This window comes from Pocillopora verrucosa, chromosome 3 (assembly GCF_036669915.1).
Source record: "Pocillopora verrucosa isolate sample1 chromosome 3, ASM3666991v2, whole genome shotgun sequence".
Lineage (NCBI taxonomy): Eukaryota > Metazoa > Cnidaria > Anthozoa > Scleractinia > Pocilloporidae > Pocillopora > Pocillopora verrucosa.
Genome location: NC_089314.1, coordinates 789,764 through 815,568, shown reverse-complemented (window position 1 = coordinate 815,568; position 25,805 = coordinate 789,764). Strand labels below are relative to the sequence as shown.

The window sequence follows — 25,805 nt, the reverse complement described above, 5'->3', positions numbered from 1 at the left end:
GATTTGGGCATAGGTACTCAAGTTAACCTTTCGTACGCTGCTAAGAGTAATCATGTGACATCTTCTCTTTGCATTATCTTGTGACAGCTTTGACTTCTCACCGCAAGCCGACCAACAAATTTATGTATGTTTGTCAAAAGACCTTTGTTTAATTCCTCATATCCTTGAGATAAGGATTAATCAAAAACTTTGCCTCCTATTAGTCAGATACAAATTTTGAACTGAATTTAACGATTTCGATCTTCACGAGGCGTTTTTCTCATAAAAGTTATTGTTATATACTTATGGCTGGTTTCCATATAATATTCTGTGTCGTTTTAGGCATCCAAAAAAAGGTATTCTGGGACGATTGGGACAATTATGTGAAAATACAATGAAGGAAACGCGGTGGTTTTACGATGAGCGCGATTTCGAGATCAGGTCAGATCATTGAACAAGGCATTATGTTACTGGATAAATAAAGGCGGTAAGTTTCTAAAGAAACTGTGGTGCTGCATCAGTGGAGTATACATGTAACAAGGCAATTTGGTATTATCAACTGAGATGATAATGTAAATTGGCCACCGTTAACAGTTTAGTGGTGTTTTAGAGTTAGGGTCCTTAACAGTACGTTGATAAAAAAATAAATACTTCAAAATGTTTGAAGGCCAGGAGACCTTCGCCATCGCAAATTACAGTATAAAGAGATGTAGTGTCCATCGCGAAAAGAACTTTGTCTTGGCCAAGGAAATTAAAGTCGTGAAAAATTTAAAGTGCGTGTTGGCTTTCTTTAATATATGATGGTAAAGTTTTGACGATAAGAGCCATAATTTTGTCTAAATAGCTGGAAACAATTTCGGTGAGCCAACTGCGGGCAGGGACGATGGGTCGACCTGGGTTGTTAGGTTTGTGGATTTTAGGTAAAAAGTAAATACACGAAGTTCTAGTAGTGGTGATGGTGAGTTTTTTGCAGTGGCCGGTAATTCTCGTCTAGCAATAAGATCGTTAATCGTGTTTTTGACAATGTTTTGGTTGATGGGAGTGAGATCTTTATCAACTTTTCCATTACAACAGGTGTTAGAAAGCCGCAAAAAAATAAGATAATTCCCGATTCCGCCTGTCGAGTCCATATGGTTACTTGCATTAGCGGTTGTCGTTGACTTCAATCCCGACGGAGGTGCTTTCACTTAATGCTCTTCAAGATGAACGGCTATCTTCTGTGCATTTTGCCATTGTTCGCTTTACCAAACGGTAAGTGAATTGTCGCTTGAATTCGCATGGAATTCTTGCGATAGATAGTTCGATCTGGCAAATTATGGTAAAGCTTTAAGTATGGCAGTGTATGTAAGCGTTTACAAAACGATTAGGAGTGTTATTAAGACTCAGAGTAGCAATGGACCCTAAAAAGAAAATCCACTGTCCAAAAGAGCGGCTGTAAACAAAATAATCAAGAGTCGATTGTCGCTGTCGCGCTGTTCAACGTTGGTTTTTTGATAATGGGTGTGAACTGTGAATCTCACCGACTTCACGGGTGTAAACTGATGTTAAACGATAAAAATAGTAATATATCTAATCCGAAAACATTGTAAGGGTTTCCTATATTGGTGTTGGAAAATGAATGGAAGTAATATATTAGCGTGAGCCATTCATTAAACATTGCCAGAAAAAAGCCAGTGATCATTTCTTATTCCTTTTGGCGGTCTTACCTTCCAGGTAGAGTTTGGTCACCTTTTTCCTTATTATGATCGTGAATTTGACGTGGAGACAGATGTTTTTACGTAAACTGCGGTTTGCGGCTAGATATCGGTATATTTCCATTATGTTGCTAAAAGATAATTTATTACTAAGAATATGACTCTACCTTATAAAATTGATAAAGGAATTTCGTGGAAATAACCCTCCCTTATACTTTCACCTCTTTAATAATCTCGTTTTTAGGCTAAATCCATGTCGTATTCCCTATCTGGAAAATATTTTTTAAAATTTAAATTAGCACGTTCAATTCCTTTTTTTTAGAGGTGACTTAAGGTGTAAACATGTAGTACTTTTCATCTTCCGCACTGAATTATTAATCAGATAACTTATACAGCTAGCACGTGGCTCTTTTAGGGGCGGTACCTTGGGTACGACCTTTCTTCTCCGAATTTTCTGTTTATTCTACTGTTATGTAACAGACTTCGAAGACTATTTTATCTTAACATATCTTTTCGAGTATGATTTTAATTCTGTTAGCAAGTTTATTATAATTTTTATATTACCAATCTCCTTTTTGTTTCGCCCGACCTTGATCGTAAGACTAAGAAATTTAAAGTAGAAAGTTATTTGTAAAGCGTAAACATCGCGAAGGTGCCTATTTAGTATACGAACTCTGCTCTGCGTAGCTTAGCGTGATTCGCTAGTTAAGTGTGAAAGCATGACGAAGGTTAGAGATTGGCAGCTCAGTAGGCGTCACTCTTATAAGCGGTGACCCACACTTTCCTTGAGAGACTAGAGCTAGTCCCCGTTGTATTAACTGCTTAATAAAAGAGAGAATAAAAGAAATGGTTAACTGAACGACGAGTGTTAGGAAATTTCTTCTGACACTGACACAAAGGAAATGTTTTCTATGAACAGCTTACGTCTGTAGACTGAGTTAGATCGCATTTGATTTTTGTAGTTGATGCAGACCTTTCATTGTTCGTCTCTACCTTGTAAAGGCAGTGATATTTACTCTTTATTTGTTAAAGGTGAATTTCGTGCGAACAATAGATTCAAGTCATGCCAGACAGCGCCTCAATTATCTAATCTTTGAATGTATTTATTTTGCATATAATTTTCTAAGGTTTCCAGTAGTGTTTCACGCAGTAATTTCTCAGTTTTTTTTACCCAACTATGCTTATTTCACTGCTTACTTCGGCTTACTGTAATTTGCGAAACAAAACGAAACGAAGTGAAACTCTGTCAGTTGCGAAATGGAAATATGCTAATGATTTGCAAAACAGAAATCGGTAATTTGCGAAATGGGAATATGCTTATGATTTGCAAAACAGGAATCTGTACTTCTGTGATTAGCGAAACGAGAATCCCTGCGGAAAACTTCACAAGCTTGGAGAATAAATCGGTCAGTTCACCATAAGTGTGGATCACCGGTGTCTAGGTTAAAACATAAGCATGCTATACATGCAAGAGTTATTTTTTTGGGTGGATTAATTAATTGAAACATTGTAAGTGATGTCTATATTTTTACAAAAGAAAAGACTATTAACGCGGAAAAGAACGAAAACGTCGAATTAACTCACTCACAGGTATTTTGTGGTTGATTGTGTGTGTTGTGCGAATAACTATAACCAAAAGTAAACTGTATCGGTGCCACGGATACCTATTAGTACAAAATGCAGAGCGCAGACCGGATATAAAATGTAGACTAAGTACAAAATGTAGACTGCAGACTGCAGACTCCAGAGTGGGTACAAAATGCAGACTTAATACAATTTCAAGCATTCATACAGTCTCCTCACTTTGCGTGCGAGTTGGTTGGTGTGATGTCTGTGCAGATTTTACCAACTTAATAAAAATAGATGCAGATGTAAATGAGATGTCACTATTGACTATTTAAGGGCCTATTTACACGGTGCGACTTTGTCGCATGCGACAAGCTTACGACAGGCTTATGACACGAATTGTTTCGTGTAAATCAAACCTACAACTCGCTTACGACTCTTAAGTCATGTCGTAGGCCTGTCGTAAGCTTGTCGCATGCGACAAAGTCGTGCCGTGTAAATAGGCCTTAACACGTGCAACATTCGAGAAAAAATTGACAGCTTTGCTCTTGGTCCGTAATATCATCTTTTTAAGCGGTATGTGTTTATTTTGTTGACTAAAATGCGGACCGAGACCAAAACTGTTCTTTCGACTTGACATATTTTCAACGTTAGTAAATCACATCCTACTAACTTATACCTCCGCAAATCATTCCTTCCAGATAACAGAATCAAATACAAATACTAACGATGGTATCCGAATTCGTCCTTAGCCAAACGACTCCACAAGATCACTTTCTCCAGGCATCGAAAACATTTCCATTCGTCCAGTGTTCTCAAAATTACCCTCGAAACAGCCAAACAATTTCCCTTAACAGCCAATAATGACACAAAATCCACCTTGCAACACACTTGCAACTGTTCAAACTTCTAACATCGAAAGACCCGATCCAAGAGTAACACACCACGATGTTTACCATGAATTTGACTGCAACCAAACCACCAACCATCTTTCGTAGAAAAATTGTTGTTGAATGAAAACACCTCTTAACATTGCATATCATTCAAAAACGATGTCACACGACAAAGCTTCCTAGAAGCCACAAAAATTCGTCCAAAGATAATTTTAATCAGACATTCATCTACAGAAAGCACCGAGCAAACCAATACAGAAAAATATTGTCGGCTCACTCAACAAATCATGAATCATGCTACACAGCTTGTCGTTAAAGAACAGCTCAAATCAAAATGTTTGGTGCAATTCATCAGCACCTCAAGCAATATTTGTCCACTCACTCTCGTCGTGAAGTAACAATAACCATGATCGTGCTACAGTGCACAGGACTCGTTCTAGTGGTATCATTGTTGTTGGTTATTATAGAAGGCTTTTCCCTAGCGCATCCGTAAAAACACTCGGATATTCCATGTTAATATGTACCTTTCAATTCAAATATGTCATGTTCGGCTGACAAGTAGCTTTCCTTAGCTGGTCCCCCCCAAACAATTGTTGATAGAGAAAGTGCTTCTAACAGCGAATCGTGTAATAAAATAGAGAGAGCTAACAATCTAAGTATTGACAGTATGATCACTGGAAAAAAACGTAGTATCGAAATAAATATGAAAATGTGCGAATCTCGATCCCTACGCTCTCACATCTTTCGTGGGAGGGTCTTTACAAAAAGACACAAAGCCTCGTTTCCAGGGTCCTCTCTTTTCCTCTCTCGATAACGAAGTTGAATAATGTCACATTCAAGTCGTACTGGATCCTTGAATGATAATTCACGTTAAAATAATCATAGATAAATTTTGGGGATCAATTTGTGAACTTACTCTATAATTTCAGTAGTTCTGGCCATCACCTGCTACACTTGCACACCAAACCCACCTACAGTGTCATGCACAACACTGGCTGATTTGAATGTCACCGATTGTGACGCGGATCCGACCGTACCATCAGGCATGGCTGACGTGTGTAGCAAAAGATTAGCTGTAGCGAAAATGGGGCAAATGAACCAGACTATGAATATGTTTAGCTGTGGAACAAAGGTAAGCTTTGATCCTGCGCAGTTAAAATATGGCTTTTTCTGCTAAACTGGTTAAGTTTATTAACGTTATTCAAGTCAAAGTTTTAAAAATTTCATAAAACTAAGATCTCGTCTCGTCATTTCGGCGTTATCACGACGCCTTTGAGAGTAGATAAAAAAGGAAAAAAAAGCGAAGCGACTGTTTCAGTGGATGGTGTAGAGGTACAGGGAGCATAGTTAGGGGGGGTGGTCCTGGGGCTGGGTATAAATAGGGGGTGATCCTAGGCATGGATATGGTGTGGTCCGGGGGTGTCTTTTACCCTTCTCTATTATAGATAAGTTTGGCTCTCAGTCTATTCCATAAAAGCCTTCTGTAATTCAGGTTCGTGAAAACGTGCTAATCCGAAGAATCTTAATGGTATAGACCTTATAAGGTTCTATATACCCCATCTATCTGTCCTTCTCACCGCTTGAGCTTGGTGAACTCGCGCTCAACGGCACATGAAAGAGCAGCAGTGTAAGCCGCTCTTATGTAAGACGCGTGGAACTACGCCTTGTGGTGGCGTGGAACAATTTCAAAACAGTCCCAGTTTAGTTTAGAATTTCGACACAGTTTAAAACTGTTCTAAAATAATTTCTTGTGCACCAATCTCGGCAGAGAGGTGAATCACTTGTAAACAATCAAAGTTCTCTCACAAAATCTCGTTGCAAGTAACTAATTCAGAGGTGTGGATAAGTGTTTCGATATAAGAGGCTGGGGTGGGATGGGGAGTACAATAATTATTAAATCTTACAGGTTGCAAACAAACAAGTTTGTTTTATAATAAAACATTTTCACTTTTTCAGAAAGGATGGATGCTGACGCGAAAGCTTTGACAATTTCTCCCACCTCTCTCAGCTTACTCCGTAAAAATGTTCAAGAAATAACTCTTTTCGACAATTACTATCATTTATTTATTTTTTCTTATTTCAATCTTTACACAGTCAATGTGCCAAGACTTCCAGGCAAAGTCATGCAATGCCTCGCTACTGCCACCTGGAATGACCTTTAAAAAATGCGAAGCCACGTGTTGTGAACAGAACAAGTGCAACGGGCTTGCAGAGAGCACCTCGCCAAGTGTGAATGCCGCGCCAAGTGTAAACGCTTGGCCAAGTGTAAATGCCTCGCCAAGTGTAAACACCTCGCTAAGTGTAAACGCCTCTCCAAGTGTAGACGCCTCGCCAAGTGTAAACGCCTCGCCAAGTGCAAACGCCTCGCCAAGTGTAAACACCTCACCAAGTGTAAACGCCTCACCAAGTGGCCCGGTAACCAGTGTTCCTGTAAAAACTATGGCCACAGGAACCCCACCGAAGCCTTCTAGTGGTGCCACAACATACAACAAAGTTGTATCATTCGCCACCACCCTTACAAGCGTACTCTATGTGCTTTTTTGTATGTACTGACTTTGAGCAGTGATAATTGTAAGAGTGCTGAAAACAACGTTAACCAGGTGCTAGAGTCTGTTTGTTTTTGTTTGTTTTTTGCTATTTAAAGACAAATAATTCAAATTTCGTAGCCGATCAAATTTCTCATCTTTTGTAACTACTCTACATACAGTATAAGTGAACTAAGCGGCCACCCGCTAGATTCCCGCCTGTATCAAAGTTGGACAAGTCCAGTAAATTACATAGAACTGTTTTTATTGTTAAACACTAAATAGAACAGAGTGAGCGATCCGCGGCCTTTCAAACGGAACCTTTGAGTCAATAAAACACAGATTTCAATAAGTCAACAATGTAATCTTAATTGCAATGGGAGAGAGATAAAGCGAAAATTTCTTATCAAGTTGTTTGCTTAGAAAGGGTTTCTGTAAATGAGGTGCTTAATTCTAATGTCAGCGTCTGTTCAGGAAGGTTTGTGTCAGTGTAAGTTCATTTTTCCAAAAAAAATGGTAGATTGATAGATGATCAAGCTAATAAAAATGTTGGACTTGGGACGTATTGTTTTCCTTATACAAATTTTCGATTTGATTACCCACTAATGTCCGTACAGTGTTCATTTTAGCTGCTATTCTTTTGGCCTGTTAAGAATTCTGATTCCTTTTTATAAATTTTTCAGTAACTCTCCCCGCGTAGTAGTTCGTAACCTGTCTCATGAGAGAGTCATTCTAACTGCTATATTGATACGAAATTAATTAAACAGGCAAGCTGTTTTCCACGGGTTTTATGGTGATAGTTTGAAGAGGTTTTTGAGTATGAATTATCCGGTTTGGCGCCGCCATGATAAAAGCAAACAGCGACTTTTCCAGTCCGCGACACAAACGTTTTTATTGAGACAAAGTGCATTTTGACGACTTGTAATTATCGTATTTGCTCATTTCTAACGTACCATTGCGGTTGGAAGTTTTCGCTTATTGGTTTCATATTCATGTTGTTACGTTACGCGATCACCGTGGTGATGATATCAGTAGAAAAAGGGACAGCAAAGGATGATATTTACTCAGGTTACTTGGTCCATTAAAGTCTACATACTCCTAATTGCGCAAATTTGTCATGGAAAATAGCAGAAAGTAAAACTTTAAAAAGGTAAAACCCAAATTCAGAAATTAATTATGTGAACCAAAACTCCACTATTCATGTCATACATGTATACAAATTTTCCAGAAACTTTCCTATTTGTAAAGGAATCGATTTCATTGCACCTTTAAAAGCAGACGTCAGGACTGAAAGTATCACGAGAAGGAAATTTATTGACTCATTAATTTTTCTCTGGCTTTCATTTACCTTGGACAGCGTAATTGCGATCAGTTCTTTATAAAAAGCTGATGTGCTGCTGCATATCAGAATGTAGTACGTTTAATGCATTTTATCATGTGGTAGGAATTTGAGGCAGGTTGGTATTGACAAATATCGCATTTATGAAGTTTGGCTTGGCCCGAAACAAACCTTAGCCAATAATGTCTCATTTCACGACAGTATTTAGTCATGAATTATTGAACTATGCTAATATGAATTCAGTACCTAACGAAAAACAACTATTCCCTGTAGGCAGCCGTCGGCTAATTTACAGCGCTCAACATGAATTTTTTCTTGATTTGTGTTCTGTCTGTAACAGCTTCTTTACCTTGTGGTAGGTATTTTTTGTTATGTGCTTTGTTTTAATCAATATTTGTTTTGATTTGAGTTATTTTGCTGCAGTTTTCTGTCAAGTTACGTCTACGCTAAATCGACCTGATAGCAAAACCAGCCCTTAGAATTGCAAACTTTAAAATATCTTCTTATCATTTTACATTTTATTGGAGATAATCGTTTTGGCTGTTCCTAACCCCATCTATCATGATGAGTGCTACGGAAATCTTGAAAAAAAAAAACCACTGGAATGAGCTTAGTACCATGATTTGTATGGCTGCGCACGATTTAAAGTTAATAGCAGGGAATAGATATGTCTCGAATATATCCTTTTTCTATATGTGTCTATTATTTGTCGAATGTCACTAATGTTAAGAATCATGATTTATGGAAAGCTTATTAAGTAAAAAAGAAGGGCAGGGGAGAAATCTTGGCGGCAATAACAAATTTCCGCTTAAGATTACTACGCCTTCAGTTATAATTATCATACATGGTCGGTTTGGGAATCTAACTCTGTTGACGTTTAATGTATTTTTCATGATTGAGCTTACAAAAAAGAGATACAAAACGATTAATAATAATCATTACATGTAAACTATAACCTGTTTAAACGAAAGGAACAGTTTCAGCGTTAAGTATTTTGTGGTCCAGTACTTTTTTAAGTTTATGGTCAACTACCGCCTTGAAGCCATCTCAAGATATGAGCAAAATAATACATCCAGCCGATTATAAACTTCCCTGAATAAAGGTCCCCGTTTATCTCTTCTTGTTTTGAGAGATAGGAACTGTGCTGTGAATTCGGCATTAAAATTAAATTCTCTTTAGACTAAATCATTCTATAATTTTTGTGCTAGGTAAAATTTTAATGTTTAGTTCGTTTGACATGCAAATCTTGTATCTCTTACAAGTGCTTACCGAATGAAAACCACACCTAAATCTTTTTACCTGATCAAGGTGTCAAACAGAACAAAAGCATTTACATAACAATGATGATTTAACGAAGTTGATGCATCTAGGGATTAACATGTCAACAAAGAACGTTTTGGGGTTTGGTGATCATCAAAAGGAATAATTGGTGTTAGGTACGCAACTATTTTCAGAAGACAGTCTTTGCCTCTTTCTGTGTCTTGCTGTTTGGTTTGTTTGATAGGACAGTGCTAAGTAACGTAAGAGTAAACTTGTGCAAGTATGTTAGGCAGGCTTTGTCAGTCAAAAGCTACAACTCTTGCCCCTCCACAACATTTTTTTTATATGAAACAGTCAGCTCTTGGGCTTTGTCCAAACCACACGTATGTACAGTAAATGCTCTGATACTATGCAAATGGTATATACTAGCATCATTCATTCGGGCTTGGAAGCGTTTCAGTACAAAAAAGGCTTGTATTTCAAAACAGGCAGTGGCGCGTAACTCTCTCTTTGCTTTATCGCTTGATTCAAAGATTCGAGAAAAGAAAAATCAATGAAAAGGAACAAAATTCTAGGGATAACTAGGGAAGGTTAGGCAAGTAGCAACCTGTGTTGTGTTTTGTTGTGTTTTTTTTTCGTCTCCCTGTCATGGTTAGTGTCAGAACTGCTTGACGAATCAGCCACCCTTAAATTTTCAGTGTGCAATTTAAAAAAAAAAAATTAACCTTCAAACAGGATAAGTAATTTCGGCTCTCGGTACACATTTTAAACTGAAGCGAAATAGAATTAAAATTAGCGCCTGCTCAATGATGAGAAAGATTCCAATGGATCATATTATCTAAAAAATTGGTAACGCCTTTCCGTTTTGTGTCTACAGCACTGGGATTACTGTGCTACGATTGCACCCCAGGGTTACAGAACATGTGCACTGGTAACAACATTACCGTAACTAATTGCACGGGAATGTATGACGCATGCCAAACATCTGGATTGCAAATCAGTCTGAAGCTTCCAAAGGTAAAAATGGACATGAGGGTGATGTCATGCAGCATGAAGGTAAGCGTGCTATAAAATAGTAACCAACAACATCGACAGAAATCTTATTTTCACTTTTTTTTTTGTCCTGGTCGGCGGATAACATTTACCTGTTTACGTTGGCCAGTCTGTCAATGTCTAATACAAGCCATAAAAAAGATTTTAATAAGGCAAAAATACTACCAAAAAAAGCGGAAAGAAAAAAGTTAAAAAGAACGAGAGTAGACCTAACACCTAAGCAAAATTGTTTTTAGATATTTTCTGGCTTGTGTTGAGTTTTCCCTTACAAATTACGTTCTCTGTTAATCAGACAAGTTCTGAGATTCAAAAGGCAATTTTTCATTATGTGGTCCGGGGGTAGGGGGGTGCACTTAACCGGGATAGTTAGGGTGGGAAGGGGGAGGGGTGGCTGATTCTTTCAAACCGTTCTTTATACTACCTTGTGTAAGACAACGAATTGTGTTGATTATGGGAAGAATGTCCATAATGAGAAAACATCTTTCAAAGTTAGATAGATTTAGAGCACTTTTCGATTGAGTGTCGTGATAACAAAACTAGAGTAATCGCAAAAACCAATCAGAGAAAATGTCCCCGTGAGCCAATGAGAATTCAAAGAAGGCGACCAAGAAGCAATTAGTTTTTAGTTTGCATCTGATTGGTTGAAAGGATAGCAAGATAATTCTGGACTAATTACTAGGCGAGGTTGAACAAAACCAATGCAATCCCGGATTCGATATTCAATTGAAAACTTCCCCTCAAGCAATTTTTTCAACTCTACCAATGTAAACCACGCATCGCCAAGTCCCCACCCAGTTAAGACGCAAAATAACGAAATGGAAAACCCTGTGTCAAGGACTTAGAACCAGAATGAAAGCCTCAGTGAAAAGAGTGTAATTCCATAAGGCCTGTCGGTATCTCGAGAGACTCAAAATAAATAACAGACACTCCTGAGAGGTGACTTTTTCTACCTAATAACATTGAAAAGATAGTACATTTTTGGCTGGGTCCTCGAATAAAGACAGATATGATATGTTTTCCTATGAGCATGGAACGAAGAGAAAATGTGGGTCTTCGGCGAGGAATAGAATCAAATGGCCTTCGGAATTCGTGCTCCTATCTTAGTCCGCCTTCTTGTTAAAGCAGATAACATCAGATCCGAGAGCGAATACCATTTTCCTTTATTCTCTAAGATATTAGTTTTTTTATTCAACATTTCTAAAAATCATCACCCAGTCGCTATTAACGAAAAGCTTGATTTTTTTTCTTAGTCTGCGTGCTCCAAAATAACCACAGACGGCTGTAAAAATGTGACGTCCTTAACCAAGGCAGTCCCAGGCTCCAAAGTAGATGCTTGTGGCGTCAGTTGCTGCTATACCGATAAATGCAACACCAAAGACCTCGTGGTACTTTCGAAACCCACCGCTAAATCCGTGGCACCATTCTCTGAGGTATCCTTGATTATCAACCTGCTGGTGTTCCTCTTGTCAGCTGGAATCGCTGTTACTGCGATTTAGTGGAAAGAGGCGAGCCCAAAAGGCCGCCACTTTGGCTTTCTGCAAGGTCGTGATAATAACTCGGGATTTGGTGTGCTAACCCTCAGCAATTATTTAAGTTTGTGATTAGTGGTATTTTTTCAAAGCGTGATTATGCTGCTTCATTTTAGAAACGTTTTTCAAGTACCAATCTGGTAAAGAAAAATAACAGAGGTTAGGAAATCTAGACAATGGTTTGTCAGCTCTACGCTGTCAAAGATTTTGATGTTTATGATTCTTTGTGTTCTACTGTTTATTTTTAAATTTTTATTAAGTGCACTTGATTATTTAAATTGAGTTTTCACCTTATATTACTATTAAAGAGCGCGCAAATCAACTTATTTCTATCTCTACTTCTCTTCTAAACGTATTATTGACCCCGAAATGGGTGGATACTTGGGGGGTCTTTTACGAACTTTTGATCGCATACAGTCGACCACTGCGCATCCTTAGTTTTGGCCTTCGTTCGCTTTGATATTGTTTTATCATTTTGTTCATAGAAGACATGGAAATGGTAAACAATTTCCGCCATGAATACATAATTTTGTAGTCAGTCCGAAAAAAGAAAATCCGTCGTGTCATTTCAGTAAAGGTCTCTTTTAGGCTGCACGAAAGGTTAAAAAAACAAGATATCCTTCTTTGAATTATAAAAACCAAAAATTAGTGTAGTGCACCACAAGATGCTTTATAACATAGCTAGTAAATTTGTCTAATCAAATTCAACTGCGTGAGCGTGCTTCATATTTCTATTGTGCACGCTCATGACGTCAGCAAACAAATCCCTCGAGAAAAAAATTTTCTCCGCAATTTTTTACTTTTACATCGGGTTGAAAATTTTATAAAACAATTGGTTCATACGTCAGCTGTGCGTTCATCGAAATATGAGGCACTTGGAAAGTTTGGAGAGCACTTAAGAAGCTAGAGCTACTCTTACGCATCTTTCGAGCTCTCCAAACTTCCCGCGTGCTTCATATCTCGATGAACGCACGCTGACCTATGAACCAATTGTTAATTAGAGCAACAACAATTACAAACGATACCTCTTGCATGATTCCAGCTTCCTGCCGAAAAATTAAAAAAATTTGACGGACTACAGTATAATCACATGGAGATACATAGGAAACTATCTAGCCAATTGCTCGGTGAGGAAGCAATTGACCACGGAGTCGATGCCAACATTAGCGTTTGTTTTTCTATCTGTTTCGCTCTTGATATCTACATACATACATACATACATACTTTATTTGTCACGTAGGTCGATAAATGGCAGCTAAAAAGCTGATGTGGACCTACAAAACTAAAGAGTGTCTACAAAATTTAAATAATAACAATAACAAGTTGCGAAATTATGGTAAGTAAGAAAGGATGTAAGACCTAGTAATATAATATACAGTTGATTTACAGTAGTAATAAAAAGTAATAAAATAAATAAGAGTAGTAAAATAGCTTTAATATATGTAATTTACAACGTCTTTATTTAGTCCCTGTAAACCATTAAATGTTATTTTATCTAAAATGTCGGATTTTGCTTTGAGAGCAGATTTGAAAGAAACAATGTTCGGTTTGCTCTTCAAGTACACGGGTAAGTTGTTCCATAGAACAGACGCATGGTGAGAAAAAGAAGATCGACGGAAGTCACTTTTAGGGCGTTGCACGAATAGCTTCAGATTGTCCCTTAGATTTCTCAACGGAGAGTGTTTAGTAAACAAAGAGCTTATAGCAGCCGGAGCTCTATTGTAAAATGCCTGATAGGATATAGTGGCAATCCTCTTTTTATAGAAATATGATAAGGACTTCCATTTTGTCGCTGCCAGAACTTCAGTATTGGGGGTAGATTCCTTTAGGTTAAAAATAAATCTCGCAGCTCCAATGTGAATGTCTTCCAGTGTCTGAAGTGACTTAGAAGATCCCCATAATGCAATAGAATACGCAATACTTGGAATGATACCTTTGAAATAAATTGACTCTAAGAGGCGATTGTCGAGTCCTTTTAGGTGTTTGAGTTTCTTCACTCTTGCCGAAAAACGTTTGCTCAAAGATTTTATATGTGGCGACCAAGAGAGTTTATTATCGATAAGAATCCCTAAACATGTAGCTTTGGAAACAAATGACAACTCATTTTGCCCTAAACAAATTTTCTGTAGGGGTCCGATGAATCTTGATTTTGATAACAACATTAGTTCACTTTTTGCGGGATGAATAGTCATGAAGTTATCCTTAGCCCATTTGTTTAAGTCAACGATCGCTTTCTGTATCTTAAATAAAACTTCATCAACAGTATTTCCAATGCAAAAAACAGTAGTATCATCTGCAAACATTTCAACGGAAGCGTTCGTTGTGGCTCCGGGCAGATCATTTGAGTAAATGCTGTAAAGTCTAGGACCAAGTAAAGACCCTTGGGGTACACCCGTATCTATTTCCAACAATTCTGAGTTTGAACCATTTACGGTGACAAATTGTTTACGATTATCAAGATAATTTAAGAGCCAATCGTAAAAAGAGCCACTAATACCTATAGAGTGTAATTTATCCATAAGAACTGTGTGGTTGACGCAATCAAACGCTTTCCGAAAATCAATAAAGACTACGCCAATAATATTGCTTTCATCCAAGGCTAAACGCCATCGTTCTGTAACGGAAAGTAAGAGCAGCTCGGGTGAGCTTCCTTTTCTGAAGCCCCATTGATTTAAGGAGATCAGATTGTTACTATATAAGAAGTTATCAAGTTGTTGGCTTACAACATTCTCCAATAGCTTGCCCGGAATGCTAAGAAGGGAAATAGGCCTGTAGTTTTCACAGTCGAGAGTATTCCCCTTCTTGTGAAGACATTTTACCTGTGCCTGTTTCCACTGGCTGGGGAGTTTGCATTCCAAAATACTTCTTTGAGCCAGTGGCATAAAGCAATCCAAAAATGCGTCTCCAATAAGGTACAGCTCTTTGCTGGATATGTCATCAGGTCCACTCGCCTTGCCAGGTTTCAAACACCTTAGAGAAGATTTTAAAAGATCTCTGTTAAGGGCTATGTTATAAAGAGAGGCACTGTTTTTTCTTGCGGACTGACAAGGAGAGTTTACTGTCAAAGTTCAAATGACCCTTTGACTCCCAAGATCTAATTGTGAACTTTCCCCAGTAGCTATTACACATTTCCTTGTAAATTTAGTGTTAGCTCAAGATAACAACTTCTACCTGATAAATTTGAGTATTCTCGTTACCTGTTTGCTGGATGATCTCATGTCTCATGATCTCATTAATCACTTCTGAGAGTTAAAAGGTTCATTCCTGTATAAATACCTGGGTGGACGGTTTCTATCAAGCTGGCACTTCAAATATCCTTATTGGTTTCCGTTAAATGACTCATTTCAAAAACTTCTGGGGTTTTCACTGAATCGAACTGGTGTCATCGTGGCGTGCGAAGGTCGAAAAAGCCGCCACCATTCCACCGACGGAATCTGTGACGGAGATCTGGTAACTACATTAATCTCAATTCAAACCATGACGTCAGGGTGTGTTGGTTCATTGTAGCTACAGAATCTGGAAAGACGCGACCAGAGGATTAGTGTCTTGTGAGGATTTATTTCTATTGATACGATGAAAGGCTCAATCCTTATTATTGTACTGCTAATTGCTCTTCCATGTGGTAAGTACTAGAATTAACTGAATTACTTTAAAAAAAGCCTATCAGTTTTAATGCAGAGAGACATTTGCTTGTTTGATTTCCAGTGCTCGTTTTTGGAAGACATATTAATACATATATATGACGTAAGGCCTTATTTTTTCAAGGGTAGAAAATTTATATCAGTAAACATTGTTCAAAGCTAATAAGTGCATGACATTCATTCTATTTTGCTAAATCACACACAGATTTACTAAGTTCAAATCTCTAAGATTATCAGTAATTCGGTATTTCAGTCAACATTATGGAAAACTTCCAATTTTCTGGTCTGCTGTGGACAGCTTGACGACTTGTATTAAGGTAGCCGATGTGTTTAAGCGCTGTTATCCAAAAATCCTGGAAATTTTCTTGTTTCAAGGTTTAAAACATTCTTAATCCACAGTCCTGCTGCAAAAGCTTTTAACGTTTTCACATAAAAGGCGTTGAAAAGCGTTATGCTAATTTCAGTACTCCCGTTGTTGTGACCTCTTTGATTACTCAAACAATAACACGCCTTACTTAATATTCTGTTGCGACTATCTAAGTAAAAAGAGCAATGTTTAAATATTTATTTAGGGGCAAGTTTTATATAAAAAATTTCAATTCAAATATATATACAGACATTGCGGACAGAGCCTTGTTACCTTTAGTCATTGCTTTCTGAAGACTTTTCTACAATGATACTTAAAAAATAAAGAAAATATTCGCTAATTGCACATTTCGCGGCGAGGAATTATCCTAACAGTCAAGGGTTTCAACAAAATTATCTCTTTGTTATAAAGCAGGTGAAACAAAAAGTGTCATTTTTCAGCATATTTTCGCAAAGAAACCAGTGAACTTATTTTTTGCCGAGCACCATTCCTTTAAGAAGCTCATACAGCTTGCGGTGTAAAGAATAAAGCATCTTCTAATATAATAATGACAACAAGTTTAAGAAGTGACTCATGATAGCTTTTGTATTCAAAGGAAAAGATATAAAAGTGCATGAATTCAATTGTCCGCCGGCGCCGTCGTCGTTTGCAGTTCGTTTTGTTGCTGCCTAGTCTTGTTTTTATTTCAGACTCTGTAAACTCCAATCATCTTCTCAATAACAAGTTTTTCGAAAGGAATCATTTGTGATAAGGCACCACTACCTTTGAGCTCTTGATTGTAGTTTGTGGTAACAACACACTGCTAACAATGAACTTACTAACGAGCCACGGTTCTTTTGTGAATCAGACCCAAAGGAAGATCCAACACGTACCAAAAAAGGATACAAAAGATGGCGGCTCCTGTGTGGTTACTGAATAACACTTGGCCCGCAACAAAAAAGCACAAAACAAAATGCCAGCGTTTTGTCTTGAAAAGTACCGCATTGTATGGCAATCCAGTGGTTTGAGACCACAAGAATGTTACGGAGCCTCACCGTTTTCGATTGCATTTCCAAACACAGAATTTGGTGTGCAACTTTTTTTCCCGCTGGTATTGAACACGCAGCAAATCAGGGTAAAATTTCCGCACAGCCCCATACTATTGTAAAACAAATCTGTTTTCCCAATGGCAATCTATTGTTTTTGTCATTGTTTCCTCTATCCAAGAACTGAATGCATAATGTAGTATGGGGCTATGCGGAAATTTTACCCAAATCAAGCCAGGTGTTTGAATAAGTTCTTCTACTGCGTATTAGCGTCACCTTGGACTGTTGTTTTTGCAGTGTGTTTTTACTGATAATTTATTGTAAGAAATTCATTTTTAAATCTTGCACATTTGATAAACCAGAATCATTTTATGGTAATTTGCATGTTGTTAAAGAAATAGTAATAGGTTTATCAAATAAACTCTTTCTTCGAGTGTGTGATTGACAGTCAGGAATTGGCTTTTTTGTTCCAAATTGTTTTATCATGATGCCTGTTCTAAGCAGACCACAAATGAAGCGAACACCAACAGATGTCCCGACTTTTGCCGACTCTTCATTCAGCCCACACTTTCCTATTTCTGTATTTAGCGGACACCGTAAAAGCTTTTAAGTAGAGATTTGAAAAAAATTAGAAAACAAAACCACGTTTCATATATGAAGTAATAATATTTCCTGTGAATTGAAATTTCAGCTCTTGGAATAAAGTGTCTCAGCTGCAAGTTTGGCGGACTTAAGTCTATGTGTGATTCAGTGTCAAATAGTTCCTATACTAACTGTACGGGAGTTCTTGACGCATGCGTGACCACCGGAATGATGGTCAAGTTGAAACTTGGCATGGAAAAGCAGGCGTATACTATGACATGCGGGCAAATGGTAGGTTGAGTATAACTCTGGGAGTTCTTCAGACGGTTAGTCTTTCGGTCGGTCTGGTCAATTGACAGTGAATCAGTTAGTTTGGCCGGCTAGACATTTTTCACTCATTCAGTTAGTCAGTCAAAAAGTTAAACAATCTGCCAGTCAGTTAGTTACCTAGTCAGTAAGTCACTTAGCCCAACAGTCATCAAGAAGCCAGCCAGCCAGTTAATCATACCTTCCCTCCGCCCTATTCAGATTTTAAATCACCTTGCTTTTCTCTTTACAGACCCTTTGTTCCAAACTTGAAACGGAGAACTGTGGTCCTGAAGGCGTAAGAAAGTATGTTGACAAGATTCCAGGAGTTAAAGTGACCAAGTGTGGAGTAGCCTGCTGCCAGACAGACATGTGCAACAACAAAGACCTTGTTAAACCAAAACCACTGCCGCCAGTGGCCTTGGCTGCTTTTACGAGCGCTTCTCTTATGGCCAGCTGTATCTCGCTTTTGTTGGGATTTGCTCTGATGGTGTAATCTCACTTACCTAACGCAGTTTTTGACACGAAGATTTTCAGTCAAAAGCTGCAGAAAGTAGCAAGCTTTTTTTATTCCACTTTTTCATATATTATTTTGATTGTAAGGACAGGACTCCTTGATATTTCAAGGAAAAAGGTTTAAGTAACATTTCTCATTTCATAGGAAAGATGTAAAGATTTTTTCCTGCTTCGTGGTGAAAATCTTCTTTCCGTTCATAATTGTTCTTGTATCCAACGCTTAATAAATGTAACACCTTTACTGTACAGTTTCTCTTACATGTTAGTGCATGCATAACGTTTGGAATAATTATTCCTGTAGAAGATCTTAAGAAAGATACCGAAGCCACAATGCATGATTCCGGCAGCGCGTTTTGACTTGAAATCATTCAAATCCTGAGGAAGCCCTTAGTAGGATAAAAAAAAAAAGCCTGGTACGGACTAAAAGATTCTAAGCAAATACCATGGAATAATAACTTTTATCGTTAACATCTGTTTGAAAACCTCTGCAATCAGTGTCTACACTATCAAACAAATTGTGGCTCTGTCCAAACTGGAGAGTTTTCACGAAGCGTGAGGCTGGGTAACCAAATCGTTAGTAAAGGGTAAATTCAGAATCATCAACTGACTCGCCGTTTACACGACCAATGAAACCGAATCGTTTTGAAAACGCTCCTTATTTGAAAGCTGGTTTTCAGAACGACCCGGTTCTGATAACGAACTCGACCGGCGCCGTGTAAACGAAAGGCGTGCCCGTATCGAAACCGATGCGGTTACAAATGAAACCGCTTCCGTGTAAACGGTGCCTGAGTAGATGACGTAAATTGGCCACCGTAAAAAGTTTCAAAGCTGACGTTTCGAGAGTTAACCCTTCGTCAGAGCGAATGGAAGAATTGTGGGTTCCTCCATTCTCTCTGACGAAGGGCTAACGCTCGAAATGTCAGCTTTGAAACTCTCGACGGTGTTCAATTTACGTTGTCAACTTGGTTTATAATACCAAATAACGAGATCATTACTTGTTTAATTGTGGGATGGGTGGGTTAGTGAGATAGTTCAACATTATAATCTAGACAGGTCATCGTTCCTTCAGTTGCACCCAAATTTTGTTTAGTCTAACAAACTTCTCAACAACCTCGACAGTATTCTTTTCGCAAAGTAACTCGTCATCAAATTCTTGTGAATTGTCAACTCTGCGCCAAAATGTTTCTGAAAACGAAGACAATATTCGATTTCTGATGAGTCACTAGCTTGAAAATACTCAAAACGGAGGGCTCTAGGGCAGAAATTAATTTTAAGACTGAAGACGACTGACTGTGCGTATTGTTCTGGAATACAAAGCAGTCGGTTTTGTTTATCCTGTTTCATCTTGTCGTTAGCACTGCTTGCTCGATTTTCTAAGAATAGAAGTGCCGTTCTCAGGGTTTATTTGCGGAATTATATTATCTGCAAAGAAAAGTTTCAAATCTTGGTGCGCGCGTGCATGTGACAAGCTTCATATATCAAGACGGATTCCCTCGCGCGCTCGTGAAGTAAATGTCCTATATGAAGTATAATAAGCATTTCATTGTAACGTCAAAGTTTCGTTCGTTTTGAGATTTGCTTTTGTGTGGTTAAAAAAGAGAGGGAAATAATCTCGAGATAATTGAAATGCGATTCGTTTTTATTTGTAGCAGGCTGTTCTGCCTTGTTTTACTGGTTGCTTCTCCTGCTGAGGGACCAGGTAAGAAAAGTGTTTTCCGCGAAGTACAGTTCGGGAAGAATAAAACTAAATCTCATCGGTTAAGTCACTGAATGCGGGTTAATTTGAACTAAGCTGCGAACGTTTTCATTCACTGGTGATTTAAATTCTAAAATCCATTTAGAGAACAAGTCATTGGTTAATTTGCAAATCAACATTGCTTCCCAAGTTGTCTTTTTTTCTGATTTTATCCCTGTCACCCAAGGAATGCAAGAGTGTCCGAGATTTCGAGAATCCATAACGGAGAGTATCCAGTCCTTCTCGATTGCTTTGGCAGTCTTAAATTAGTTAGTTTAGTTGTACGGGATATAAAATTCTAATTTTGGTCAAGAAAATGCCGAGAACTTTTTCGGCGCCGACTGCGGCATAAAATGGTAAGCCTTTCAGTACTACTGAGTAGCTGGTGACGTTATGAGAAATAGCATTCATAAACATGAGCATGCGCCCTGATGCGCGGATATTAACAAATCGTTTTCAGTCAACAACAGTTTCAAACGGTTTCAACTTGTGTAAAGCAAAAACTACACTTATAAAGTTTCCTAGGCAAGCACTGTTGTAAAGAAACTTCAATTCTGTAAACTACTCAAACACACTTCCCTAAAAGGAAATTTACTTTTGTCTACTGAGTAAACTTGTAATAATGGATTAGGCAGAATTCATTTAAGACTGTACGTGCAAAACCTAAAAGTAATGCGCCACTCTTTTTTGTAAACCGTTATAAAAAGTGACTCGTTTTTTGTCATTCATATCATGCAGGAATTTTCGTACTACTAGCTTATGGATCACACAGGTGACTGACTGGACACTAGACTGCATCTTGGACGTAGAAATTAGTAAAATACAGGATAAGTACGATTGGGGAATGAACTATACTCAGAAAACTAAAATTATGACACGCTTTAAAGGAAAAAAAATCTGAACATCCTTAAAAAAGGCAAGTCACGAATCATTAAGAAAAGACTTCTGAATGTGTCCTGGAAGTTGAGTGAGCAAGTTGTTTGGTATTTTGACGTAAAGCTGAGTTTTACAATCGTACATAGCGCCTCGGCCTAAATACCCGTACTCTATCTCCAGATAAGCTTTGAGGTCGTTCATACCAGTAACTTCCAGCCCTTCAAAAGAGTAGGTTTTTATAGGGAAAAATATTGATTTTGGGAAGGCTTTCTTTTTGTAATCGTAGACACCCGGTAAATTCCAGTTGACACAGAAGCATTTCGGATCATCGGGATGTTCGCTAAGAGTAAAAATATCCACATGTGCCAGACCTATATCAAAATGTTCATCGGTCTCGAATCCAAACTGTCTGAAAAGCTTTCTAGTGGCAATGAATTTTATACGTTTCCCTCCGACTCCGCAAAATGGAATCTCCTTTCCTCCTCCATCAAACCAGCCTCGCTTGCGAAGGGAACATTCATCTGACATTAAAACATCACCGTCTTTCAATGCCGGAAATTTATCAATATTGCGGACAACGTTTGAGAAATCAGTTTCAAGAATAGCCACATCTACATCGCCATCGTGTTTGATAATTTTTCCACCTTCACGATAAACAGCTAGGGCTGTACCACCATAAATAAAGTAACTGACGTTTACCCTATTAAAGTAGTCTGCAACAAGTTTCATCAGATGGACTCTCAGTGGTTTAAAACTTTCATTTTCTTTCAGCTTTTGTTGAAAGTTGTCGGCGCGACAACTTCCCCACATATCAAGACTGAGGTGTTCTGCTGATTCTTCTTCTTGGAAAATGACATCCAGACCCAGTCTATCTGAGATATTCATGCCAGAATCCTCTGAGGAGGCCTGGTCTGGCATAGACATGCTTCCTGTAAAAAAAAATTACGGACAAATGAGCCGAATTTCTGAAAATTTAGCAAAAATAACCAATATTACTTCTAAAAGGGGGAAAAGGGGGAGATGTGGTGGCGTATTGGTTAGTGCCCTGGACTCTGGGACAAGAGGACTAGGTTCGAGTCTCGGCTGGGTTCATTGTGTTGTGTTCTTAGGCATAATACTTTACTTTCACAGTTCCTCTTCCAGCCCGGGAGTGTCATGAGTATTGATGCATTGTCAGGGAAGCCTTATAAAATGCTGGGGAGGGGGGGTAAGGTGACCTTTTGATGTACTGGCATTCTCTCCAAGGAGGGGAGAGTGGCAATAATCCTACTATAGTCGCTTCATGCTAAGGAAACTGGGTTAAGCTCCAGCTGGATGAGCCACTTAGCTCACTTAGCTTTAATATAGACTTTACCCCCCCTTCTTTCCTTTTTTTTTGTACTTTTGAAAATAAGATACCCAGAAGGCCAATCAATTGTCTATACTTTGCTTCCATGCTATTTCAGAATTGATTGATTAATTGAATCTATGGAAAATGAATTTCTGAAAAAAAGAAACATTTTCTCAGTTATCATACAGCTATGAATAAATATAGTTTACACACATCCCAACCTCGAAATTAAGTTTTCTTCAGTATTCCTTGACTAGGCATTGTTAAGAAAGACAGTCAGTTCATAAATCAATCATGCAATGGTAATGAATGTTACAGTTAATCACAGATTATTATCATGTGTTCATGCTTTCATAATTCAACTGCAAAATAAGAGCATGCTACTGAAATGGAATTCACATCATGCAAGTTGTCGCATACCCAGGAAATCTCATCTGCTCAGTTTACCCTGTAATTATCTCTTTTTGTGTTTTTACTTACCAGAAATTGTAGGTTAAAATATGTCAAGTGAATATATACCAAGTGAAATAAACCAACGGAAAAAAACTCTTTACGCAGGGGTAGTTATAAAATTAACCCAGTGGCTGTCATCAGTGATGAGTGGGGAATCCCATAATCTAACCACTCTCCAGGGGCAGGTTGATTGAGGCATTTAGCATAAAATCCAGGATTAAAATAGTGGAATAGAGAAATAGAGGAAGTAGAATGCTCTAAATGTTAGTGGAATAGAGAAATAGAGGAAGTAGAATGCTCTAAATGTTAGTGGAATAGAGAAATAGAGGAAGTAGAATGCTCTAAATGTTAGTGGAATAGAGAAATAGAGGAAGTAGAATGCTCAAAATGTTAGCTTTAGAAACTTTTAACTGTGGCCAACTTATATCAGCAACTTTTGCAACAGTGAAGATTGCTTTCAAATTCATTTCCTTAACCTGCAGTTCACATATATGATTTTTATATATTTACATTCATTTATCATCAACTTAGTTGATAAAACCAAACCTTATCTTTCATATTGCATGAAGGAGAATAAATCTGTTCTTGTCAAATACCAGGAAAACCTCAAAAAATGAGGGGGAGGAGGGCTGGTGTACCTACAATGGATTAAAATCCCATCCAAGGGGAGGGACAAGCTCCAGCAAGGTGAGCAACTCAGCTCAATTGCCGACTTAATCTAACTTTTACCATTACAGAGTCTACCCTATATTTTGAAAACCTATCAAAGACAGAGTCAAGTCAAAATTTACTGCACACTGTTTACAAAGAAGTACAATGAAGATATCAAAAAGTAGCCACAATACAACTTTTGTTTGGGGAAAAAATATCAAACTAAATTACAAGAATACCTAATGGTGTACAGTGTTTGAGTTGGTCATTGTCATATGGTAAGGAAAAGTACAATTCATAAAAGAGAAACAAAATGACTATGACAGATTTCAGGTTTAAAACATGCTTTCAGGACATGCCACTTTAGTTATCAATGCTGCTGAATTAGCACATAGTACATCTTGTTTTGTTGAAACCAAGCACACATCTATTTTCCATATAAAAATCAAGCCCAGTTTTTTCTTGGGAGGAACTGTCAAATAACAATTTAAGAAGATTTAAGAAAGCAGATTACTTCAAAACTAATTTTTTGAATTGACAGTGCTTATAAGCAAATGCAAACTTTCAAGAATAGAGTAAGTAAAATGCTACTAGATCTCTAATGAAGAAAATCATGAAATTTCTTTAACTCTGTTGGAAATAAGAGGAAGAGAACCAGTTATGGCTGACTGATTGAATCACCTTACAAGAGGATTGGAGCAAGACAGCTAGCTCAAAGCAGGTAAATAACTGTAATTTGAACATTCTAACTAGCAACAGTCCAAACAGTTTGAAAGCTTCCATTTAACTTATGTCCAGGGAAAGTCTCTATGAGAATCCTTAGACTTGCACAAGAGCAAATGTACATGTACTTGCCAAGTTTCCTAATTCAAATTGAAGTCTGAACATAAGCCTGAACATTACCAACATGTAACATTTACAAATATGTCACTATAAATTCCGGCAAAATGACACCATATGACCACAAGCTGGTGTTCAGTTCCTCAAACGGAAACACACCTTTGTGTTATCATCCACTAGACTAACAACAAGAATACTGGAAGTCCGAGTTATACTCTGAAAATTGTGGTGTATGTTTTTGATCCATATTTTCGATCTGCCAGTATTTGACACAAGTGATGCTTGTGACACGGCAGAGATGAGAACACACCTCGAATGAGTATGATTGTGACTCAAATCCAAACTTGTTGGCCAAGTCTTCAAAGCATGGTCGACATGGATTCTAATTGCCTAAGTCCATGGCAGCTCGATATGAATTAGTACTTATCGTATTTAGAAAAAACAACCCCTGTTTCAGCAAAGCTTTGTGGAACAAGGGCAATCCGCAAAAAAAAATAAAATCTAGTGGATTTTCACGAACCACACGTACGAGTATAAACCTCTCCAAATTTAGCACACAACACACGACTATTCCAACGATATTTGCTGTCTCTTTCGATTCTGCATCATGGATATTTTACATGACTCGGTAAAGTTTCCGCATGTAGTATGGGGCTGTGCGGAAATTTTACCCATGACTCTCCGTGCTTACAGTTATAGTTTAAGGTAAAATTTTACCTGGTAAAATTCAGATTTTCCGCGATCAGCGCTTTTAGAATCCTGCTAACGCTCCAGTACACACTATAAACAGCAGCGTGGATGCAAATGAGTTTAGGGATTACATAGATGAGCCCGCGTTCTTCGTGAAACTGATACCGGTTTCCCTATCAAAAGGTATTCCGATAAATAGGTTTAAAATACACAGAATACTTGCCTTCTTTTATTTAGTTGAGGTTCTTTAATTTATCATCTTCCATCATCATATCGGCAGGTTCTTTACAGCTTTCAAGGAAAGTTCTGCGAACGATTTCCGCGCTTACCGGAAGACAAGGAGAAAGCATTTGAGAACAAGAGCCCATTTCTTCTTTATTGGTGCATGGGATGAATGTCATACCTTTCACGTGCTTTTAAATCAATTCTTGTTGCTTGCTACTAAGATACATGCTTTTGAGAACTTTGATTTGTGACTTAACCTACCCCGAATTAGAAATTAAGTCCTCCTGCCCAACGCTTGAGCAAGGATATGATAATAAGGATATGATGATAAGGATATGATGATAAGGATATGATAATAAGGATATGATAATAAGGATATGATAATAAGGATATGATAATAAGGATATGATAATAAGGATATGATAATAAGGATATGATAATAAGGATATGATAATAAGGATATGATAATAAGGATATGATAATAAGGATATGATAATAAGGATATGATAATAAGGATATGATAATAAGGATATGATAATAAGGATATGATAATAAGGATATGATAATAAGGAGATAAGAAGGAAGAAAAGCCGGAAGGGCTAGCAACAAAAACCGCCCCCGTCCCTCTTAGCTCAAGGTCTGGATCCGCCATTGAACATGATGGTGATCTGCTTGAATGTAATCTTTTGACTGTTGCCTTCAAAATTTCTAAATGTCAAATGTACCCTCC

At 37.9% G+C, this 25,805-nt stretch overlaps 4 protein-coding genes across 6 annotated transcripts; 3 read left to right on the top strand and 1 right to left on the bottom strand.

Annotated features, from left to right (window-relative positions):
* The first annotated feature begins 385 nt into the window (after window positions 1-385).
* On the top strand, window positions 386-7,164 carry LOC136276723 (uncharacterized). 2 transcript variants are annotated; one of them, XM_066164481.1, is made up of 4 exons: window positions 386-466; window positions 1,054-1,230; window positions 5,065-5,264; window positions 6,227-7,164. In XM_066164481.1, exons 2-4 carry the CDS (start codon window positions 1,170-1,172, stop codon window positions 6,683-6,685), a joined length of 720 nt encoding a protein of 239 aa, XP_066020578.1. In that variant the 5' UTR covers window positions 386-466; window positions 1,054-1,169; the 3' UTR covers window positions 6,686-7,164. The 2 variants fall into 2 exon arrangements, with proteins under 2 accessions (XP_066020578.1, XP_066020577.1); XM_066164480.1 differs by having other exon boundaries at window positions 5,062-5,264.
* A 1,094-nt stretch (window positions 7,165-8,258) lies between these two features.
* Window positions 8,259-11,924, top strand: LOC131769625 (uncharacterized). Its single transcript, XM_059085353.2, has 3 exons — window positions 8,259-8,351; window positions 10,134-10,312; window positions 11,560-11,924. Exons 1-3 carry the CDS (start codon window positions 8,300-8,302, stop codon window positions 11,803-11,805), a joined length of 477 nt encoding a protein of 158 aa, XP_058941336.1. The 5' UTR covers window positions 8,259-8,299; the 3' UTR covers window positions 11,806-11,924.
* Window positions 11,925-15,358: 3,434 nt separating this feature from the next.
* Window positions 15,359-18,487, top strand: LOC136279958 (uncharacterized). The gene is made up of 3 exons (XM_066164488.1): window positions 15,359-15,460; window positions 17,563-17,744; window positions 18,013-18,487. The coding sequence occupies exons 1-3, from the start codon at window positions 15,412-15,414 to the stop codon at window positions 18,253-18,255; spliced, it is 474 nt and encodes a 157-aa protein (XP_066020585.1). The 5' UTR covers window positions 15,359-15,411; the 3' UTR covers window positions 18,256-18,487.
* A 1,388-nt stretch (window positions 18,488-19,875) lies between these two features.
* LOC131769657 (uncharacterized) lies at window positions 19,876-25,349 on the bottom strand. Of its 2 annotated transcripts, none has more exons than XM_066164649.1 (2): window positions 25,070-25,349; window positions 19,876-21,811 (listed from the first exon to the last, which is right to left on the bottom strand). In XM_066164649.1, exon 2 carries the CDS (start codon window positions 21,808-21,810, stop codon window positions 20,932-20,934), a length of 879 nt encoding a protein of 292 aa, XP_066020746.1. In that variant the 5' UTR covers window position 21,811; window positions 25,070-25,349; the 3' UTR covers window positions 19,876-20,931. The 2 variants fall into 2 exon arrangements, with proteins under 2 accessions (XP_066020746.1, XP_058941380.2); XM_059085397.2 differs by lacking the exon at window positions 25,070-25,349 and adding an exon at window positions 24,878-24,984 and having other exon boundaries at window positions 19,876-21,815.
* Window positions 25,350-25,805: the final 456 nt, after the last annotated feature.

What these genes read in the sequence shown, in the direction of transcription:
- LOC131769625 (XM_059085353.2), top strand. Translation starts at nt 8,300, where the DNA reads ATGAATTTTTTCTTGATTTGTGTTCTGTCTGTAACAGCTTCTTTACCT. An exon ending in AACAGCTTCTTTACCTTGTG is followed by an intron (nt 8,352 to 10,133) that starts GTAGGTATTTTT and finishes TTGTGTCTACAG; the next exon opens with CACTGGGATTACTGTGCTAC. An exon ending in TGATGTCATGCAGCATGAAG is followed by an intron (nt 10,313 to 11,559) that starts GTAAGCGTGCTA and finishes TTTTTTTCTTAG; the next exon opens with TCTGCGTGCTCCAAAATAAC.
- LOC131769657 (XM_066164649.1), bottom strand. Translation starts at nt 21,810, where the DNA reads ATGTCTATGCCAGACCAGGCCTCCTCAGAGGATTCTGGCATGAATATC.
- LOC136279958 (XM_066164488.1), top strand. Translation starts at nt 15,412, where the DNA reads ATGAAAGGCTCAATCCTTATTATTGTACTGCTAATTGCTCTTCCATGT. An exon ending in GCTAATTGCTCTTCCATGTG is followed by an intron (nt 15,461 to 17,562) that starts GTAAGTACTAGA and finishes TTGAAATTTCAG; the next exon opens with CTCTTGGAATAAAGTGTCTC. An exon ending in CTATGACATGCGGGCAAATG is followed by an intron (nt 17,745 to 18,012) that starts GTAGGTTGAGTA and finishes TTCTCTTTACAG; the next exon opens with ACCCTTTGTTCCAAACTTGA.
- LOC136276723 (XM_066164480.1), top strand. Translation starts at nt 1,170, where the DNA reads ATGCTCTTCAAGATGAACGGCTATCTTCTGTGCATTTTGCCATTGTTC. An exon ending in ATTGTTCGCTTTACCAAACG is followed by an intron (nt 1,231 to 5,061) that starts GTAAGTGAATTG and finishes CTATAATTTCAG; the next exon opens with TAGTTCTGGCCATCACCTGC. An exon ending in TGTTTAGCTGTGGAACAAAG is followed by an intron (nt 5,265 to 6,226) that starts GTAAGCTTTGAT and finishes ATCTTTACACAG; the next exon opens with TCAATGTGCCAAGACTTCCA.